The sequence below is a fragment of the Cyrtonyx montezumae genome, unplaced genomic scaffold (assembly GCF_038088225.1).
Source record: "Cyrtonyx montezumae isolate F1298 unplaced genomic scaffold, pur_monq_1.0 scaffold_4, whole genome shotgun sequence".
Taxonomy (NCBI): Eukaryota; Metazoa; Chordata; class Aves; order Galliformes; family Odontophoridae; genus Cyrtonyx; species Cyrtonyx montezumae.
This window is the reverse complement of record NW_027072045.1, coordinates 8,390,372-8,412,971: the sequence shown is the minus strand read 5'-3', so window position 1 is coordinate 8,412,971 and position 22,600 is coordinate 8,390,372. Positions and strand designations below refer to the sequence as shown.

At 40.3% G+C, this 22,600-nt stretch overlaps 1 protein-coding gene across 1 annotated transcript; it reads left to right on the top strand.

Annotated features, from left to right (window-relative positions):
• Positions 1–3,975: 3,975 nt before the first annotated feature.
• Positions 3,976–21,002, top strand: ACSL5 (acyl-CoA synthetase long chain family member 5). The gene is made up of 22 exons (XM_065746625.1): positions 3,976–4,248; positions 6,721–6,822; positions 9,375–9,560; positions 10,119–10,227; positions 10,875–10,939; positions 11,013–11,114; positions 11,425–11,524; positions 12,361–12,539; positions 13,599–13,631; positions 13,889–13,940; positions 14,482–14,555; positions 14,977–15,054; positions 15,552–15,686; positions 16,027–16,161; positions 16,240–16,335; positions 16,879–16,951; positions 17,739–17,827; positions 17,908–18,024; positions 18,472–18,615; positions 19,119–19,220; positions 19,604–19,675; positions 20,020–21,002. The coding sequence occupies exons 3-22, from the start codon at positions 9,405–9,407 to the stop codon at positions 20,158–20,160; spliced, it is 2,052 nt and encodes a 683-aa protein (XP_065602697.1). The 5' UTR covers positions 3,976–4,248; positions 6,721–6,822; positions 9,375–9,404; the 3' UTR covers positions 20,161–21,002.
• Positions 21,003–22,600: the final 1,598 nt, after the last annotated feature.

Here is a 22,600-nt window from a genome sequence, read left to right as displayed (position 1 = left end):
CCTTCCCAAACTGCCATTTTCTAAAAAAAAAAACTGGAGGATATTGCAGTTCTGAAGGTCTGCGTGGATAATTAGTGCAGTACTAATGGGAGCCTGCTTATGGTACTCCTGGCACAGGTGCTTCCACTTCTATTAATGTATATGTATAATGATACAGGCAGGTTCCCCACCCCAATCAAGAATACTTGGGATCTCAAGTAAAAAGTATTAATATGGTATAATCCAAAGATTATGCAGGTGTTAAATTCCAGATCCAGTCAAATCAGGCCTAAATCTACAACACTGTGATCTCAACCAGTCCTGACAGCGTTAAACATGCACTGAAAGAACTTTGGAATTTTTAGCTTTGGGTCTCAGATCCTGAGCTGCAAACCTCTTCCAAAGGTCACAGCCTCAGGAAGTGAAGCCAAGAAGCTTCACCTGGCTGCTCAGTGCCAGTACCTCACAGCACATCTAAGCAAGCCTGTTCTCCATCAGCATTAAGCACAGCATCTTTTACAGAAGGAGGGAGACAAAAAATAAATGAATACAAATAGTTAAATCAGTGTAAATCTGTTGAGGTAGTTTAGCCTAGTATCACTGGTATCAAACTGTCCTTATTAGTTCAGTGGGCAAATATTATTTTTACATCTTCAGAAGCAAAGATGTATAATGGTAAGATAACTAGACCCCTATTTATCCCAACTGTGCTCAGAGCTCCTGCCATAAAGGAACATGGTACTTTGTGGACCACTTGAACTGTGAGGAAAATCCATTCCTCAGCAGTCAGACATGCAAGAGGAGGGGCACCTCCACAAAGCAACAGGGAAAAATATAAGGACACGTCTGCAAGCTTCACATGCAGTCTAAGAGGCACCTTGTCTCTGAAAAATGACACTTACTCTGTGCCCCATGCACACTCACAATCAATAAGAGCCCTATTAGAAATCCAACTGTGCAGCTCTCGCAGGGCTGGGGTTCACTTTCACAGTGCCCTGCCCTCTCCGAATGCTGTTGCGCAAGAGCTGTATGTTTAACATCTCTAACCAGCCAAAATTGCTCTTTATATTTGATCAGGAATAATTTTTACCTTTGAACCTGTTGCAATGCAGGTTCAAGGGTTACCTGGGTGCAGTGTTGCCAGTTTATTAAAGCCACACACCGATGATTCGGGGCTCAGTCCTGCCACGGGAGCTGGGGAATCACCAAGCCTTCAACACCCCCTTGGAGTTGTAAAGCAGTGAAGCAAATAAGCTGTGCTGGCCACTCCTTTGCGTGGACAGAAGGTAAGCAAATCTCTTTTCCCTGCACTTTCCAAACTACTGAGCTTCCTGCTTCTGCAGAGAAGTACAGCAAGTGGGAGAACAGCCTTAATTCTCTTCAGTACTCAGATCCAAGTGCTCTGCTCTGTCACACTGTGTGCTGTTAAAAGCAACAGCTGAGTTAGCTGCCTGTTATGGAAGGAGCAAGTCTGGGCTCAGAGAGGCATGCAGAGAAATCACAGCCATAATAAAATCCCAAGCGAAAGCAACCACCTGAACACTCCCTGTTGCTATAGGCTGGAAGTGGGAACCTGACCTCCATCCAGGCTGAGGCCATTTTCTTATCACAGTTTGCTAGTTTTGACTATTTAAAGATACAGCACACAGTTCTGCCAGGCTCTCATTCAGATTCAAGGTGAAAATAGTTCCAGAAAATGTTGGTTCCACAACACCAGAGGCAGGTTTAGGAGTTAAGTAAGGTATTGCTATACACTAGATTGATAGTCATATATTGGCCATATCAACAGTACCTTAATCCCTAAATTAACATCACAGAAGCTGACTATAATTCCTTCTTTTTTAATTATTAAACATTTTAAAAGCACTCTTTTCAGAGCTATACAGAGGAGCCTTTTCCAAGCTCGTTTCTGCATAGATCTGCAGCTGTAGCAGAAGAGGGGAGATAGATTAACCAGAAATCAAGCTCCAGGTGAGACCTGGCAAAATGTATACTGCTCTTCAAAGCCATAGCCCATCATCCTGCTCATAGTCTCTCCTTTGAGGAATCCACTGAGATTATGTCCCTGTGCATTTTATTTTATTTTTTACAAAATCCAGAAAAAGATGTAGCAGAGTAATAAAGAACTATTAATTTTATATCATTAAGAAAACAAATTCTGAAATTCAAAAACCCTTCCAACAAAGTGAGTGCACATTTTGCATAGGCTCACACTATCCAGATGCAAGTCTTGAAGTGACAACAGTGAAAATTGTGCACTGAGCTAATGCTTCCTCTTCATTTAATTACATCCTTTGCTCTTTGCTGTAGGTAGAAGGGATATTTGGGCAGCTGATGCTCATATTGCACTGCAACCTTATGGTTTGTTATAAAAGCTTGCCTTATCCCTCTTTTTGCAACAGTGACAATAGAAAGCAAAAAATTAAACTTTGTCAATACAGAAGTGTATTCCTCTACTTACTGCACATCCTAACTTACAAGTGGATACGAAAGATGCAGGTACAAATTCTATATACGCATATAAAGAAGCAAAAGTTGAGTTGTTCGTAATTCTGCTCTGCTTCTTCTTTTGGCAAAGAACTGCTATCGAGAAATGGACTTTTGTAACCATTAGTAAGATAGGGTTTAGTCCAATTATTTGAAGCAATATCAAAAATAAAAAGCTTCAAAATTCTCAGCTTCTTATGGGTACTGGGGAAATAGCATCAGCCATATTTCAGTTTACAAGTATTAAACTGAAACAATTGTTAAAGACAAGGTATCATTCACAAAGCCTCTATGGACATGTCTACTTGCACCCCAAAGTCAGCATATCTGAGTGAGATGCACAGCAACTGCCACTCAACAGGCAGAGGAAATTCACTGTGTTTTCCTCTTCCACCTGGAAAAGTAACAGCCTAAGGCCAGATTTCTGAAGAGGGCAACTCCTCAGAGATGCACTCAAAGGAGTTAATGCAGGTAGCTGGGCTGGAAGCCTGACTTCCTTTCTATGTACAAACACTGCCTTTCTCTAGGCACAAGAGCACCCTGACTGGCACTGTTAGAGCTGAAAGGTCACAGCTTCACTTAAATGCCACAGGAGCAGCTCTGGGGAGACAGAGCCAAGTGTAGAGGAATTCCATGTAGAACAAGCTGTCTCTTTTTCATCTTCATTCAAAGCTCGTGTCAAAATCAGTAAAGTAATCCTCAGCTTCCCTAAAGGTCTATGTGCACTGCTAAATAATGCCACAATTACAGCGTAAGCTAACTTTATCTGATCAACGTATAGTTTACAGCACTAACAAAAACAACAGCAATTAGTAGAGGCCACACGCTTCAGCAAGCCAAGGTTCAGGAGAGATAGCACCCTTTTAGTAAGGACACACTATGTTACTTCATTTTAGCCACGGTTTATTCTAGCATGGTACATTATTCTGAAGTCATACAGTATATAAAAGCTTTCTGATGGGCAAACTGATAAGTGTGAAACCATTTCCAAGATCTGACGTCAAGGTATTAAAGAGAACATGTAGGTGAAGTACTGGAGTAGAGTTGTACCTTCCCAGCCCTCAAAGCCAGTTGCAAAATTTCAGCAATATAACCTGAGCACAGGAGAGAAAAAAGGAAACAGCAGCAACAGCAGACAGAGAAAATTTCTGTTGGAACAGAAGGAAAACTAGAGTTTGAAGCATGATTTACTGTGAATTTTTGTGAAGAGTTGCACATATGAATCTATATGTGACTATAGCACAACAGAAAGCACATTAGAAAGACAAGGCAGCTTCTAGGGAAAAAAATAAAGAGTAGAAACCAGGATGCAGCCTACCAACAAGTGTTTCATCAATAGGTGAGAAACACAGTACTCAAAGCATTTTGTTACCAGTACAGCTGCAAATCTCTGCTCACTTTAACTTTCAATAGCTCTCACTCTCTATAGCTGTATCGTAAGTGCAGTTTTATACAAAGAGGAAAAACAATGAGCAACTAGATTCTGGATGGTAAATTACAAATATATTTTTCATCAACTTCTTAGAAACTTCAGTCTTCTTGCCTCACCAAACCAAAACCAAAACCACCACTGCCCCTTCGCTGCAAATTCTTTTCTAACCACTTCACTTCCTCCCTGTGTTCCCAGCATGCTTTTCTGCTCGTTGATTTATTTAAACCATGGAGAGGGAACAAGTTGTAGCTTTAACGTGAACGCTAATTGTTTTTGTTTTGCTATTATGCTTGTAAGGCTTCCTTTTACTTAAGGAAAAGAGGTTGGCTTCCTGCCCCGTCAACAAAATGGTATGTGCTTTCGATTGCTGCTTTTCTTCTCTGTGCTTGCTCTGAAATGCAGAAGTATTAAAGATCTACTTTTGTTTCGCTGATCACGGCCCTGCTGGTGGTTGCTCACAGAAGTTTTAATATTACCCATGTGCAAATGCTGTGCTCAGTTCTAGGGTTCAAGGTAACGTGTTTATCAGGAACCTGCTAGGAAAGCTCCAGTAGAACACCATCAACATGTTGCTAATCTTAAGCTTAGTTAAGTTCAGATATATGATTGCTCTTTGCTCTTGGTGATACAACTGCCATAACGATCAGTTGTCATAAAAAAAATCAAAATTTAAAAATTCTTACTTCTGGCTGTAGTCTGTGTGACTGTAAGCTCCAAAATGATCACGTTCTGGTTTTCTTAGGGCTCTGTGGGAATTTCTGGGTTGGGCTTTTGTACTAGATCTTTCAACTGTGATAGTTTCACGCCTGGAGATAACTTCCCATTAATGTAATGCTGGTACATGTGTATTTTGTGAGGATATCATGCTATATTATCTAGTAAGACAACCAGTAACAAAACTAATAGTTGAGGGCTGAATATGTTCTGCCTTCTTTGTGGCCAGCATGCCTTCCAGATAGGGAGCTTTCAAGGAGAAAACTTGATGTAATATGTACACGAAAGCTTGACTTTTGAAGTTATCTGACAAAGCAGCATTGTGGTGTCATTACATTCCTAATGAAGGGATGGAAATATCAGACAGTTTATTTCCTTATAATAATGGACTTCCTATTTTAGTATACAGAAACCCGGAGTTCAATAGGCTTCATGGGAAAGGCTAAGAAATAGGCTGTAACACACAGTCTGAGTGCTGTACTTCCTGAATGTAAATGACTGGGGCCTGTGGCCTTGTGCTTTCCCAGCTGCTAGCAAAGAGCTTCTCGTGCAACCAGAGGGCACTTGAACTGCTTGGCTCTGAACATACTCCAAAAGCAAAGCCTTCCTAAAGTGATACTCTGTGGATTCTGCTTTAGGCACATCTGTGTCTTAGGGTTCTGAGAAAAGCTGTGGCTGTTAACTTTGGGATTTTACTTCTCTTTACATAACTGACTCAGCAACATAATTTGTTCTCCAAGTCTAACATCTCCACAGACACTGGATTAGTAAGTGATGTAGATCATACATGGCTCTTCTCAGCAGCTGCTGCTGAGGTCTTGCACTTAAGCTTCTTTCTGGATGCTAAGTCCTGCAGGACACACACTTCTCCTCATTGAGCTGAAGGAAGATGGGACATAACACTTCCAAGTATGAACTCACACTGGCTCATGCCTGCTGACCAGGCAAGAGCTGTACTGTGGGAAAGCAAATGTCAGTTAACCACCGTTATCTCACTCCTAAGTAAAGACCCTGGGAAGCGTTGGTTCTACTCTATTTCTGTTCAGAAAGAGTCAGCCTGTTACCTTACTAAAGCAGATCTCACGATTACCTCAAAAGCATATGTAAAGTGTTTCTTAGGCAAACTTAAGACAAAGAATATAATCCTAGAATATCTCATAGGCAGTGCATGACCTTTCCCTCCAAAACGGCACGAGGAGTGGAGATCTGTTGCTTATAAAGAACTACTGTGAGATAGAAGACAGATGTTCTTTCTTCAAACTTCTGTGCTTGAAACCACAGTTACTTACTTTCCAATGCCTGCTGCCTTGGAGAGAATACAGAAAAACACTCCTTCATTCCTTCCAGCTAATGAAGGAATTGTTATGGAGATTATGGGAGATTTAGAAAGTGGGGTACACTATAAGTAAGAATATGCAGTCTTGAACTCAAGACTGGACTCTCTGAAATCTCTTCTGATAAAAAAGAGGAGTGGGGAAAGCCTAAGCCTTTGCACACCTGATCCAGTGCACCTTATCCCTGAACATTGTTCAGGTCAGACAATCAAAGTACACTTTACCTGTCTCACCTATTGCACAACAGGACTAACAGGGGTGATTTGAGACATCCTATGCATTTTCTGGTCACAGGGGGCTAAGTCCCTCAAATCTCAGAGGTTTTAAAGCACTCCAACCTCTCTGTGCAGTTAAGAAAGCAGCTAGTGCTCAAACTCAGTCAGAAATGCTGTGACACTGTTGCATACTACACTTTCAGTCAGTCTATATAGACCAGGTATCATATGAAGTACCCAGATTTGTGGATTAAACTCTGTTTGTAGTTGCTCCAAAGCACAGATCTAGGGTAGACTTCTTTTATTTCCATGGGCAGACAACTCATGAAGAAAAAAGGTTTCTGTCCTCTCTGCTGGCCCTTCTGCAATCAGGGCAGAAGGATTAAATGCCTTCTGCATGAAGCCAGAAGTGGCTAACTAGCAGTGCTTTGGATCTCACAGGTATTTATAGTATAAACTCTAGGCATAGTAGACAATTGGCCTTGTCCTGAAAGCTGAGACAAATTTGCTGATGGTCTCCTGCCACAGCCTGCATAACCCACCCTATGTACTTTGACAGGAGTGGCTAAAGCCAACCTGAGGAAACACAGTTGGAAAGTAAAAGCAAAACATCATCATTACTCCCATTCAGAAAGTAAGGTCATTGAAAATAGTCTTTCAGGTAAGAAAAGCTTTTTTTTGTGCATGTGTACAATGTAAAGATCTGAATATATCTGCTTTTTGACAAAACAGTAAAACAGCATGTTAAGTTTTGACTCTTGCATATATAGTTTCAGTACTGTAAGCAGACTAGTGATTTTGGTTACTAGAAAACTAATTAGAAGCAAGTGAACACACTTCCCAGACTTTGGAGATTAGATTATCATAGGATCTTTAACTATTGCTTTGGTTTGGCTTGTAGCTGAATAGTCAAGGACAATTTCAGGATGTAGGAATGCTGAGTAGGTTACACTAGGATAAGGCTACTGCCTGGTTTTTCTGAGGACAAAATCTTTTCTGCATTTAGTCATCTTCGGGCTTTTCTCACACCTGATCAGGTTTTCTCCCCAGACCTCTTTGAGATTGCAGCTCCATGCATCTTTATTCTTGTAGGCTCAGCTTTTCAGTCTTTTTAGTTATCTTGGCATAAACTGCCTTGCATGTGAGTCAGTGAGGAGATGATAATACCATGATTGAAAGGTAGCCAATCTTTTCTGCTTTCTAGGAAACAGTCTTTAAAGTACTATTAAAATCAGCACACAAGAGCACAATTCATTCAAACCAGCTCAGCTATGCAAGCTGTTGTCTATTCACTTGCCTGCACGTAGCTCTATTCTCACTGCTGGTTGAAAGAACTTCACACCCAGGGAAGAGACATCTGAAATACACTGAGTTAAATCTCATTTTGAACCATCTAAAAATAGAAAAAGATGTCAGAAGTTGAATGAAAAGCCAAAGGAATTGGACATGATTACTCTGGTATCCCTCTAAGAGGATGGGAGCATAGATGTACCAAGGTTTAGTTTTGCTATCTTCCCATGCTTCCAGAATACAAGTGGTTCACAGTCATTTGTTCTGCCATCGAGATCTGGGAATAGGCTCTGAGTTAAAGGAATAAAACCCGTATGTTGAACTCCTTTTCACACTGAGCAGTGGAGATGCCTCCACCAAACTGCTTCAGGTCTCATACAGTAACAAAAAAAGTGGTTGACTTACACCATAAACTACATACGGTTTGATCACCTCCAGAAAGCTGTTTACTAACTGCTCAGTATTGGGTTACAGATCCAAATAATGAAGAGTTGTTGACTATCAATTCATCTTACAGTTCTTACTCTTCCAAATAAGAGTAGAGACATAACAGACTTCTAAGTGTCTGACATGAATTCAAACTTAATCAGCAGACCTTGTTTTAGATGATGATTATTCTCTAGACTCAGTTGATAAAAGTCAAAGGAAGAGGGCAGAGATGCAGCATTCTGTGCTGAAGGAAAATAGGGCTGTATTTCCTAGGTGTGGTGTATCCAAATGTGATAGTCAACACAGAGTCATAAGGCAGCAGCTCCTGCTATTCTTGCTGTAGCACCATCTTTGGGGGGCAGTCCTTTCAATGCCTGAGGTCAAGGTCAAGTGTTTGACATGTTTGATGTACACACTGCAACTCAAAATAATTAGGTACTTGATAGTATTCCTGTACAGGAATTCACTTAGTTGCTAGCTGACGTATTATCTACTGACTGGATTTCCTCAATTATGCATGAAGGAATTGGTAGGAGTGCAGTTATTCACCTTGCAAGGTGTGATGTGTCATGTCCTGCATACCTATTTAGATACTAGGAGAGATAAGTTAGCAAGATCCGAGTTCATTTAGATCAAATGCAGTCACCTGTGCTAGGTTTGCCTTGGCAATTCAGCCTGAAACATATCAGAGCTCTTCAGAAATTTACATGTGTTTCTAAGGGGGGAGGGCCTGAGGTAGATGTCTCTTTGTACCTCTTGTGAGGAAATCCTGCATTCTCAGTTTCTGCTGCCCTGCCTGCCCTTGAAGGAAGACATGCTGCAAGATGCATGCAGAAATGCAGCTTCTATATCTCCAGCAAGATTTCCTTGATCCCTCTGATTTCCAGGTCTTGCTTTGAGTGCAAGAGTCCAGAGTTTGGAGTTGTGCAGTATCTGTTGCAGAGCACACTGCCAACATCAGAAACACTTCCCTAGCATAGGCTGGATTCCCAAGTAAGGCAGCTGATCATGAAGACACTCCTTCTCCTGCAGACTGCTGCGTGGTCTTTACACCTGCGTATACTTTAGCAATACACCCTGCTGTTAGACAATTGTAGTCTTGTGGTGTTCTTCTTCCACTGTTAACATCTGAACAGTAGGCTTTTTTTTTAAATACTTAATTTGAATGATTATATATCCTGGTTTTCCCCAGGCAGATTTTTAGTCTTGTCAACTTTTTCATATTCATCTGTTTCTTGCATGCCTGACATCATTGGACTTCAGCTTTTTGTGGAGGTGGATGCAGAATGGATTAAGATTTAGAGGGACAGGTGACTTGAGATCTCCTAAGAGGCTTAAAGCATTGCATAAGCATGCTTTATTATTGTACCAGGAGTCTTTAGGTGCAAACAGCTGAAACAATCTGTAGTATTGCTTAACAAAGTACTTAACTAACCCTGGCTTACAGGTAGTGAGTGCTTCGAACTTGTACCTAATAAACCTTGTTTGTTTCAGGTTCAACTCCAGCAGAACTGATCCAGCACAATGATCTGGATACTTCAGGTCTTATTCTCACCGCTCCCAACACCAGCACTGTTTACTCTTATTGCACTTGGAGCTCTCATCTTCCTCTGGGTGATAAGCAGGCCAAAGCCTGTTTTACCTCCAGTTGACTTGAACAAGCAGTCAGTGGGAATTGAGGTAATGCTTATTGTTCTTGTGAGAATGGACTATTTCTGACAAACTTGCTCTAAATACCGATCCACTTTAACTCTAGATATCAGTGGAAACTCTCCTTTCTGCTACACACAACCTTCTCTGCTGTGCAACTCAGCAGTATTGTGCAGTTCTATGATACCAAGAGGAAGAAACAAACTCTTGCCAGCAGGGTTTGGTGTGCTTTTTACAAGAAGTCCTTGTCTGTCACTGACTTTTCTCCTGTACTATAAATGCTTACTATCTGTTTCAAGGCTAACGATAGACCAAGATGCCAGACTTCATGTAACTATGCAAGTGGTAGCACTTAATCTTAGTCAAGGTCTCTCTAATAATCTAGAACTGAATATTATTAATCTGAGTAACCTAGAAAATTCCTCTGCACGCAAGTAGTGTCTGAGTAGGTGAAAGCCAGGAAGGAAAACGAGACTTCCTGAACAACGCAACAGTATTCAAATATGTTAAGGGAGACTGCTGCGATTGGCTGGAGCAAACAGCATTGCATCTGCTCTGCACTAATTCATAACTATGCTCTTTTCCTAGGGAGGAGCAAGAAGAGCTGCACTCTTGACAGATAATAACCTGATTTCTTATTACTTTGAAGATAGTAAAACTTTGTATGAAGCTTTCCAGAGAGGACTGCATGCTTCTGGTAAGCTTTGCAGCTGCTAGTTGGTACTTAACATTTCAGAAGTAAAGGATTCCAAGGTTTTCTGCCTTGCCTCTTGCTAATAGCATTAGGGTTAGCAAGAAGTTTTTGTAAACTCCTGTGGGGTGGAGTGACAAATGACCATATTTATCCCCCACTGCTATGAAAGTAGTATTAGATGGTAAGACTAGATAAGAGCAAACATCAGAAGCTTAAGATGGAGGAGTTCAGTAAAGACAGCAACACTAAGTATGGGGTGGAGTAGGAAGGGAGGAGCAAAAAAAAATCCCTCTGCTTTGACTTATGAAGCATTTATTTTTAAGCATAAAATTACTGCCAGCTCACAACAGGAATGAGACCCTGCCTGTATGGCTTCAGGGGTCCCAGACATGGAAGTATGTGATAGCTTGCAAGCTAGTTCAAGCTCAGCTGGGTGAAATGGGAAAACATAGCCTGATCTTGGAAGTATTGTTTGTAAAGATGTAGCAAACAGTCTTATAACTTTAGTTTGTGCAGAGTCCTTAACAAATTAACGCTCCATGCAGTAAAATGGATGTCTGAAAATAATCTCCATTCACCAGTGCTGTGTTGAATTGCTATGCAGCTTCAGTATTGAGCTTTATAGCTGCTTTTTTGAACTTTTCCATTAGGAAATGGCAACTGTTTAGGCTACAGAAAACCCAACCAACCTTATCAGTGGCTGACATATAAGCAGGTGAGTGTTAAACATGACAGGTAAAGCAACTTGGAATCCTATTGCACTAAAGCAGGGAGCAACTTTCTTGCAGGTTTTGGACAGAGCTCAACATCTGGGATCAGGGCTTCTGCAGAAAGGATGTAAACCATCACCAGACCAGTTTATTGGCATTTTTGCTCAGAATAGGCCAGAGGTAAGCAGAAAAAACTATTAATTCCCAAAATATTCTGACATCCTGAGAACAAGAGGGTCTGCTAGTTAAATAGCTTGTGACCATAGATGAAACTACTGGCTTTTCCCCTCCCAGTTTCCTTAATATCAATGGGGCACATACATGTAATAATGATCTCAAGCCTCTGATACTGTAAGAGCTTCATAGATATGCTCCTTATAGAAATACAACTACTAATATGTGCATGGGCTAATTAAGCTGTATGAAATCTGCAGGTAATCTTGTTTTGTTAGCTGCTACTATTCCTTAGCTCTGTTTTCTCTCTCTTTAGTGGATCATTTCTGAGTATGCCTGCTACACTTACTCAATGGTTGCTGTTCCACTCTATGACACCCTGGGGCCAGATGCCATTCTATATATTGTTAACAAAGGTAAATATTGACTTCAACTATTCTATAATAATTTCTCCAAGAAACTTTTTCTTTGGGAAGTTTGAAGAGCAAAGAATTTGATGCAAAAATTAGAATAGCTTTGATCTATAGTTGTATAGACACTTTATTTCTATAGAGCCACCCTCAATATCTAGAGAAGGCAGTGAGCTTCCTCTGTCTCCTAGTGTCTTAGGTCCAACTCCACAGAAGACCTGCTAGACTCTGTAGACCAAGCTGCAATCAGAGGGCTCAACAACTGTTGTTTGTTTGAGGTTTGGCAGTCTTGAACTCCCACATCATTTGCCAAACAGACAATCGGAGATTGAAGACAGACTTGCATGCAAATTAAGACTAGATGCCTGTCTCTGACTTAAAACATTCTAGGATGTAAAGAGTGGAGGGATAAAGATTAGCCTAAAGCTGTAAGTTTAGAACTAAAGTAGCAGCAATTAGCATGCTATTATGAAAAAAAAATATCTGGTATGAGGGAGCTTGAATACATCTTCAGAGCTTCTAAGTTTTTATGGTAATATCGAATGAATAAGTACACATCTTGAACTATGACCAAAGATAGCTTTTTCAGTCCTTCAGCATAAAGGCTTCATTTTGGGTAAACCTGAGATTGTACCTATATAGCCTGCTGGCTTTAGTGGGAATAAACCCTCTTAGCACTGTCAAGCCAGCCAGTGAATCACTATTGATACTTGGTTCATATGGCATATATAAATCAGTTACATGTACAGAAATAATATTATGTTCTAAGTATATGTTCTGCTGTGTTGTCACTCAATAGTATCTCATTTCTCAGATTGTGAAATATCATTTCTTTTCTGTAGCTGACATAGGCATAGTTATTTGTGACAAGCCGGAAAAGGCACAGGTCTTGCTTGAAAACTGTGAGCAAGGAAAGACCCCGTGCCTGAAGACTATAATTCTTATGGATCTCTTTGATAAAGAGCTCAAGGACAGAGGAGCTAAAGTGGGAGTTGAAATTCTAGCACTACAGGAGGCTGAGGTAGGTGATTAAAGACTTCTGCTTGATTTTACAGAGGAATACCTTGCCAGCTAGACATCTGGAACTTCTCTGGCAACAGTGACACTTTAATGTAAGCATTATCCAGTTGTCACACCCTGTATCTGAGAAACCAAGCAGTCATTTTGAAACTTGACATATGTAGCCAAAAACCATTAGTTCAAACCATTGACTAAAGTTGTGCCCAAATGTTGTGAACACTCAGCATGCACCAACTTCCTTAGCATATCTCATAAGTTCTATCAGAAGAGGCTGAGGGAACTGGGATTGTTCAGACTGAAGAGGAGGAGGCTCAGGGGAGACCTTATTGCTTTCTTACAGTTATCTGAAAGGAAGTTGGGCTGTTCTCTGTATAACTAGTGACAGGACTAGAGGGAATAGCCTTAAGTTGTACCAGGGGAGGTTCAGGTTGGATACTATGAAAATTTCTTTTCCAGAAGAGTGATCAGGTGCTGGAGCAAGCTCAGGGAGGTGATTGTGACACTGCCCCAGGAGGTGTTCAAGAAACATTTAGATACTGTCCTAAGGGGCATGATTTAATGGAGAAATGCTGGTAATAGGTGGATGGTTAAACTGGATGATCTTGGAGGTATTTTCCAACCTTGGTGATTCTACGGTGCAGTTATAACAGGATTTATCAGACTTTTAAGCTGACAGTTGAGTCTAATTGAAACTTTATGTGCAAACTACTGGCTGCTTTGATACTAGGCTTAATTTCCAGATTTGAGATGTAATTATGGAGTGTAAAAGATATAGACTACATTAAATAAAACGAAAAAACTCCATTCAGGACTTTTAAATTCTTTAAGTAGCTCTGGCCACTTTCTGCATGATCAAGTGCATTCTTTTCACAAACTCAGAAGTCAGCTTTTTCAAGTTGTAGGTACTAAATGCAAGAAGACCAATGTTTCTCACTGAATCAGTTTTTTTTTTTAACTTGGATTCTTGAAACTACCACATTTGATATTTAATTACCTATTCAAGTACTAATGCTGCACCATCCTTTTGTTGCAATCTTAAGTTTTGTTTTCTCTAATATAGGAGCTCGGAAGAAACAACATCAGAAAACCAGTTGTAAGTATCTCTGTGGAACAGTTCAAAACTTGAGAAACTAGTCTCTGAAAAGACCTCTTGCCAGGCTGCTAGGAAAGGAGGTGGGCAGGATTTTTTGTATCATTTTCAACCTGTTATGGTTTTATGATTTCTGTTGTATTATTGATAACACAACCAGAACTCCTGATTGATTTCCCTTTAGCAAGCATATGTAAATACTGAGTAGTAACATAATAATCCTTACATTGTTGACCTGATGTGGCTTTTTCCCCCTCTAGCCTCCTAATCCTGAAGATCTTTGCATTGTATGTTTTACCAGTGGAACAACAGGTAAGAGACGGCATGTAGATGCTTCCGTCTTAAAACTGTCTGTGCTAAAAACACAAACTATCGAGTGTGAGGAAATACAGTTTTAACAACGTAAAGTTAGAACCACATCAAGACACTACTGCAATTCTACTCAAGGACATTGTCAGTACAAGTGAAGCGCACAAAGACAAAGCTTTTTAGAGCTGAGGGAGAGACTAACCAAATGTATTTTTCATAAGGTAGGACAACATACAAGGTCTTCACATTAAATAAAGAGAGCCTGGTTATTTAACTGTATTTTGATCCACAGGGGTTATAGAAATGCATTGTTTCAGTATCCTCCGTGCTATTCCTAATTACTCTGGTGTTACAGTAGAAATTCCCTTTACATAATATGCTTCATCCTGAGCACTTTTAACTGTAGATATTTGTGATTTCCTAAGACAGTGTATACATGACTAAACCTAATACCAAGATAGCTTGAAACAACTGAACTAAGCAAGCTATAGGGTGCTGACTGCAGGCACCATCAGACCCACAGCTGACTTTGATTTCTCCAAAGGTAACCCTAAAGGTGCCATGCTGACACATGAAAATGTTGTTGCAAATGCTGCTGCCTTCCTTAGAACCATAGAGGTAAGCTATTGTGAACAGTCATACCTAGGATATGTGACTATAACGATAACAGCTTTGCTGTGGGCATTTTCTGCAAACTACTCATGGATTTCCTAAGTGCCCATGTTTCCAAGGCAGAATGGTATTCCAAACAAGTTGTTTTACTCAAGGTCAACTCTTGAGGAGTTCTTGAGCCAGACCTATACACCAGCAATACCAAACTACCATATTTTTAGTCTGCTGAGACATGAAGTTAAACCTGATTCAGTATCCTGTCCCAAGCCTCACAATCACAGCTGCAGATTTTGAGGAGATGATGGATGAGCTTGAGTTGCTCCAGTCTTTTAAAAGCATCTGTTTCAAAATATTCATATTAGCCTAAATTTTATTCACATTCTTCTCAAGCAAGCATACAGAGTGCTTCTATTTCTTTTGCCTGTAGGATACAGTTGAGTGTACAAGTTCAGATGTCAGCATATCTTATCTTCCATTGGCTCACATGTTTGAGAGAGTTGTACAGGTAAGTAAACCATGTACATGCTACTAAGAGTTAGTAGGATACACAAACTTGTTGAAAGTAACTCTTGCTAGAAGTTATACCTAAATGGCTATGACATGTAATGGTCTCCAGGACAGTCTCTCAATCTCTGTTCCCAACCCAGTAGTTAAACTGAATGCCTCATCCTATTCTTTGTCAAAATTCTTCTGTTGCCTTGTATTCACATTACTAGAGATGTAAAAAGATATCAAAATAGAACAGCTGTTACAAATGTATTGAAGCTTGTATTATAGTCTTCAACCATAATGTGAAATCCTGTTTTGATACGATCATGGACTATAAATTGCAGGTGCTTCTGAGCATCTATAAATAAAACTACAGTAAAAGCAATGATAGCTGTCTATTTTTCTTCAAGACCTATACTACTACTGAGCACTGGAAATAACACAGCTTTCCATAGAAAATCATTGTCTGACAAAGCTATGAATTATCCTTGGGTAACCTCTGGTCATTTTCAGACTGTGATGTACAGCTGTGGAGCAAAAGTGGGCTTTTTCCAAGGAGACATCAAATTGCTAACAGATGACATGAAAACCTTGAAGCCAACAATATTTCCAGTTGTACCAAGACTGCTCAATAGAGTATATGACAAGGTATGCAAGCAACTTCTAGCTAAGTTATCTTAATGTTCATGCACTGAAGTAAGTATACAAGTTTAAATTCAAGTTGAATGCATCATAGCATCGCCACTACATTAATCATTCCTCTGCAGAAATAACTACAAAAGTCCTTGAAATACAAAGTTCTTGTTGCTGAAGTATGACAGCACCAACACAAATTCGCATTGCACCTTGGCTCACCTCCTAGAGCATGGCAGTAATGAAGACACATATTATAGCAGCAAAGTAATGGTGCCTCCTAGTGAAGCAAGGACTGGGGGCATAGCTGTGAGTATAGACCTGAGAGTCTCTGACATTTTTTTTCCCCATGCAGATACAAAGTGGCGCAAACACACCAGTGAAAAAATTCCTGTTAAATTTTGCTGCAACTATGAAGATGATTGAAGTGAAACAGGGCATAATTCGTAATGACAGCCTTTTGGATAAGCTAGTCTTCAAAAAAGTTCAGGTAAGCTCTTTCAAGTCTAAGTAACCTGAGCAATACAATACTGAGAATTTGATCTGATGGTTTCTAATTCACTTGTAGGAAACCATGGGAGGAAAAGTGCGCATAATGGTAACAGGTGCAGCCCCTATATCTCCCTCCGTCCTGAAGTTTCTCAGAGCAGCATTGGGCTGTCAGGTAAACTGAGCTTTTTTTTCCTTGAAAACCTCTTTTATGATCACTTGGACATAATCAGTGACACAGCTATGGTCTCCCTGTTTCTTCCTGGAGGACTGCTGTCAGGGTCTACAGTATTTAAAGGCTGCTTTTTTAGGGTTGCATGCCATAGAAGAAAACACTACAGGGCTAATTGACATCAAACAACAGTACCGCAAAAACGTCCTCAAGGCTTCAGGAAGAGGAACGTGGTAGAAGGAGTAACAACATGTAGCACCTTCAGCAAGTCAGGCAGTTGCCTATGAGCTTTGTCGCTTATCCTGACAGTGAACAAACTCCTACTACGGCACGCTTGTGAACAGAGTGCAGAGAACAAGGTGTTCAGAGCAAGATTTGCATAGCTGAACTTAGCATCTAGTACAACCAATAAGATCAGGAAGTCTGAAATACAATGACATTGTCTTGGCTGTCTTTAGATGGAGACTTTTGCAAGGCATGGCTGAAACTGAGCTCATTCTTACTGGGGGCTGGATGTTCAAAGGATGTTAATGCTTACTCACATAGGTCTTTGAAGCTTATGGCCAGACTGAATGTTCAGCTGGATGTACTTTCTCAATGCCTGGAGACTGGACTACAGGTACAGTAGTTGAGAGTCGTTAACTCTTGCACAACTGCCGATAGAAAGCACCACTGAAACTTATAGTTCTATAACAAAATCTGGATGCTAAACTTCAAAGTGATTCTTGGTAGCAAGAAACATCCATATGCTTAACAGAAATTCTATGAAGGAAAGTATGGTACATAGTAAGACTAATTAGACCAATAAGTGGCTCTGGGCATTGAGACTTAACTGCTACTTATCCTGTGTTAAGAGTCTAAAAACAGCAATGTTGTTGAACATTTGGTATCAGACCCCATATAGTGGTATAATGGCAATAGGGCCACTGCAATGAGATGTTATAAAGAAGAAAATGGAAGGCTTACCTGTCTCCAAGGACTGAGGCTTGCAGGGAAAAACTCCACAAAGGAGGAATCTCTAACAAGAGAACCTTCAGTAGTGGCAGTCAGCCCTTAAATGGGGGGTCTAAGAGGCACTGAGCCTGAATTGTCTTCACCTGTGCTGTCAGGGCTGACTGGTCTTTCCTTCAGGTGCTCAATCAGTGGTTCAGGCTGTGACTGAGCAGTTGCTATACACCCCATTAAACAGTACTGGTTCTAACTAAAGTAATGAATAGATCCACAAAGTATCTATTATCACTGAGAACTCAGGGGATGCCTGAGTTCTCTCACATCATTCGAAGACCTAGTCTTTCAAGTTTTATATCATATAGACCCAGCTCCAGAATATACAATTCTACAAATTCACAAATTGTAACTATCCTTGTCTTTGTTTAGTTTTGTTTTTGCTTTTGTTTTGTTATTAGACCACGTTGGACCCCCGCTGGCTTGTAATATCATAAAACTAGATGATGTGGAAGAAATGAACTACTTCTCTTCAAACAATGAAGGCGAAGTAGGTACCATCTCCTGCATGGGTCAGAGAACACTGAAACATAAGATTTGGTGACTGACAATATCCTGTGCTTGCTGTAGGTCTGCATAAAAGGACCAAATGTGTTCAAGGGTTATCTGAAAGACCCTGAGAAGACAGCAGAAGCAATTGACAAAGACGGGTGGCTTCACACAGGAGATGTAGGGAAATGGTTGCCAGTAAGTAATTGCTTAATATAAACCATCCCTTGGATGTGAATTCCTTATTAGTTTTCAGTACCCTGCAATGCTGGACAAATAAATTCCAGAATAAAAGCCTGACAAGATACCTTGTTAAATATCCACCATGTTAACTACAGGCAAAGCTCCAAAGACTAATCAGGTTACAAGATCTTGCATACTGCCTGCTAGGCCAGTAGATAAGAAGATATCAATTGTAGAATAAAGAACAAAGTATTTTATTATTTTTTTTTCACCAGAACAAGGAACTGTCTAATCATGTCCTGAGCTAATTGGAAAAGTCAGACAGTGCCCTTTATTTCTGTAAAGAGCCAAAACAAGTCTGAGGCTAGTGTGAGCCCTTCTTACAACAAACTTCTTATCTTCTGCTGCACAGAGAAGCAAGACAGGGACTTGAAACTAATGGCCTCCACATTTAACTTCTAGAATGGAACGCTGAAGATCATTGACAGGAAGAAAAATATATTTAAACTTGCACAAGGGGAATACATTGCTCCAGAGAAGATAGAAAATGTCTATATCAGAAGTGTTGCTGTAGCACAAGTCTTTGTACATGGGGAAAGCCTGCGGGTAAGTAATATTAAGAGTGAGCATCCTGTAAGATTCCTTCCACAGTGAGTTCTGAAAGATCAGGGCACAAACATTAATGTATACCAGAGTGCTTGAGCAACATTTGTTCTCAACAGGATGACACTAATAGGAATATCTTGTCTACAACCTTCCCTTTTTACATTAGAGAAAAAGAGATTTTAGTATGAAGTTGCAAGTTGGGTAAAGGTTAATTACATACTTGCATGGGATTAATATGTTACGTGAGCTCTGTGCAGTTGTTCTACTCCTTTACCAGTGAGTAATATTCGCTGGAGTGGTTAGTGCATAACAGACTGCATGAGAACTTTCAGAACTGTTGTCAGAACCTGGGTAAGTGACTCAAGTCCTTTTAGGTACCTTTCATATTCTGGAAACGTACAGGATGTAGTTCTAGCTTAGTACAGAGATATTGCTAACTATCAAGTTCTCACATAGACAATCCAAGTAACTCCAGATGTCTGTCCTCTTCTGTTTGTTGCCAGTCCTGTCTAATAGGTATAGTGGTTCCTGATGCTGAGACACTTCCAGAATTTGCAGCAAAACTGGGAGTAAAGGGTTCCTATGAAGATATCTGCAAAAATCCAGTGAGTAGCATCACCTTTTCAATGGGTTACTTGTAGATTTTTTATTCTGAAGTCCAATCATGCATTGACTTGGCTTTATTTTTCACCTGCCTTTTTTTATAAATTAAATTGGCTTGATGCCGTGTGAATCACACAAACATCCTTACAGCAGAAGATGGAATTAAATACAGATGTCCCTGGAAGTTTCAAGGGCTATAACTCCTCATATTCCAGTGAGGAGATAGACCCGTCCTTGTCGTTATCTTGATGTGAGAAATTTTGAATGCTCAAAAACATATGCATGTATTCTTGCCAGCCTCACTTCTCAGTGACTGGGCAACGGTTGTGGTCCTGAGCCAATTACAAAATGGCAGCTTTACCCACACTGCTCCTGTCTCTTACAGGCAGTGAAGAAAGCTGTTCTAGAAGATCTGGTCAGACTGGGGAAAGCAGCTGGCCTTAAGTCCTTTGAACAAGTGAGTACTTTCAAATCCTGCTTGTCACAAATACTTGTAGTGCTAATACAGTGGCTGGGAAGACTGTATTCTTGCTGGAATGGGACCTATGACAGCTGCTTAGGACAACTGAATGCAGCAGGCATGGAAACATTGGCTGGTTACCTGTTTCATGGATGCATGGGGCAATAGATGTAATTTCCATGGAATGAAATGCAGATTTCCCACAGGCTGACTCTCAGTCAGGAGTTTAACTCCTGCATCAGAGATGCAGTTTAGTTACTACAGACTGAATTGTTGTGCTAAGCTGTTGCTTATGCTCTAAGTAATACTGTGTCACTTGTGAAATTGTATTCTTTTAATAGGTTAAAGACCTGTACATCCACACAGAGCTGTTCTCTGTAGAAAATGGACTCTTGACACCAACACTGAAGGCAAAGAGAGCTGAGCTTGTTAAAGTCTTCCAGAAGCAGATTGAAGCCCTCTATTCACATATGCAGGAATAAGTGACTAATTTAAATTTAAACTTAATGGAGTGTCCAAACAAATCTGTAACACTATGTGACCTCTGGAGAAAACAAGTGTGAACAGAAGGGAGCAAGGAGAACTTAAATGTATTATTTCTGGCATCCTGTGAAAAATGACTTTCAGGCGAAGATGGCTACAGTAAAGCTGGTGGTGATTCGCAATGTCCAGTCTTGCAAGGCTGAGCATCATATCTCCAGGCAAAGCCATAACTTCCATGTTCCTTGGGCTGTGAATGAAGCACACACACTGAAGAGCCTCAGCTTTTACAAGGCAGCTGTATGAACTTCCTACTGTTGTCAAATGCATCTTCGTTTTCTTGCTCCAGCTATAAACTCCATTCTGAGCTTCTGTGGCTTAATCTGCAATCAGACTGAACTCTTTCATGCAGTTGTGTTGTGGGTGGCTGGGGAGGGAGGCAGTTCACAAAATGCAGGAAGAAGATGCTCCAGTTTACCCTCAGGATGGTAAAACCTGTTCAATGCACCCGTCTCAACTTAAGCTGTGACAAAGTGAATAGGAGCTTAACATCTGCTCAGCAGTAACAAAGTGAACTTCCTGCTCCTAGCCTTGGACTGCACCACTGTAGGTTGTTCTTAATGAAAGTGTGATTAGTCTGGCATAAAATGGTTAATGAAATACATGTCTAAACCAAATATGATTCATGCTTTAGGAGGCACTGGTTCAGATTTTTGTTTGTTTAGCACATGCTCTCAAATGCAACGGCAGTTATAAATCCAGTACACTTATGAACCTAGTAACTCAAACTCAACTTCTCAAGGTTATAAAATGTGATAAATTGCAACTGCAAACTCAAACCAAAGCCTGTGTGACTTGTTTCTCTGCTGCAACCAGACCTTCAGCTGCAGCCTTATTGCTGTCTGGTCATGGATAGTTTCCTTCAGCCATTTTGCTGTAGCTGACTTGTTTCCTGAGCTGTCAAGGTTTGGCTGCAGCTCCAGCAGCATGAAGAAATAAGATAGGGCAAAACAAGATACTGCTCCTCTAATCAGCTTTCCTTTTCTTGTAGTAAGGCAATATATGTCAAAGCCTTCAGCATAAACTCATTTCTCTACCTTAGCATGTGCTATAATAAATTAAGCATGACGCCTTATTTTAAGGCAAAATAAACCTCATTAGTTTGTTCAGAAAACTACATAGGCAAGTGAGTACTGCCATTCTCTATTTTTAGAAATATTTATGGGGTTCACAGAGAGAGTTAAGCCAATCTTCTGATGCTTTCTTTCTGTTGTAGTAGTTCAGATCAGTTTGCTTTTTCTTTTAAAGGTAACACAGCTCTAAGAAGAATATAACATGGATGAAGAGTGTTACTCTGTACCAGCTCTCCTTCTAAGACACATTATTACAGCTACTGGCTGTTCCTCTTCATATTTAAAGTGGCTTTGGTCAGATATTTGAAACTGAAAGCAACCAGTAGGCTTGTTGGGCAGGAAATAACCAGCCCTTGCTCTGAACCATCTGCAGCTTTAATTAATAATAACTTGCTGTTGTTTCAGAAGTCTAAACTCAGTTCTCTTTCTAGTCTATGACAAAGATCTTGATCTTTTCACATAACTGTTGTGTCACTTAGTACGTACATTCAGCATCGTTCTTAACTTCAGAGTATAAAGGCTCAGAATCATATGTAATTAAGGCTCAGAAAATATGTAATTAACTGTGCTGCATGTTTCCTTAGAGCAAAATGACCTTAAAACTGTCAATGCCTTAATCTTTTGGCTGACGACGGACTGGCAAGGATGGAAGAGGAACCAGAGAGAAGAAAAATAAACTTAAAATGACTGTGGGCTCTGATGAGCAACTCAGGTGGGGGCAGTATAATCTATTCCAACTGAGATCTCTATCAGCTTGATGCAGAATGCTGCGATGCTGCTTGCTGCAGCATTTGGAAAGTACTTTGTTAGTTTTATCAAATGAAGCTTCCCCAAAATCAGTTTGGAGGTTGAAGCCCAGCACACTGTTGTGGACCCTTCCACTAGCACTGTTCAGACATGAATCAGTGCCTCCTTCAGCTTCAAGAGAGCTCTTCAATCCTGCCTCTTCCCTTTCTGAAGAGAAGTTATAGCTATAACAAAAAAAGTAGAAAGCATTAGAAAACAAAAACAGGTACTTTACAGTCCATTTTAGACTGTTTAGAATAGAATATAGAATCATTAAGATTGGAATTATACTTCTAAGATCATCAAGTCCAACCATTATCTCATTCTGAAGCAAATCTCCTGGGCATGCTGTGGTTCAGTGTAGAGTGATCTTGGTGTGCAAAATTCTCCAATTCTGCTGATGCTCTTCAAGCACAAAATGACATTCAGTCCCTATAAGCAAACCACAGTGTGCAAAAAATTCCACACCCCACCAATGCCAATAGCTAATATTCAACTGTGATCATTAATGCTGTCCACTTGT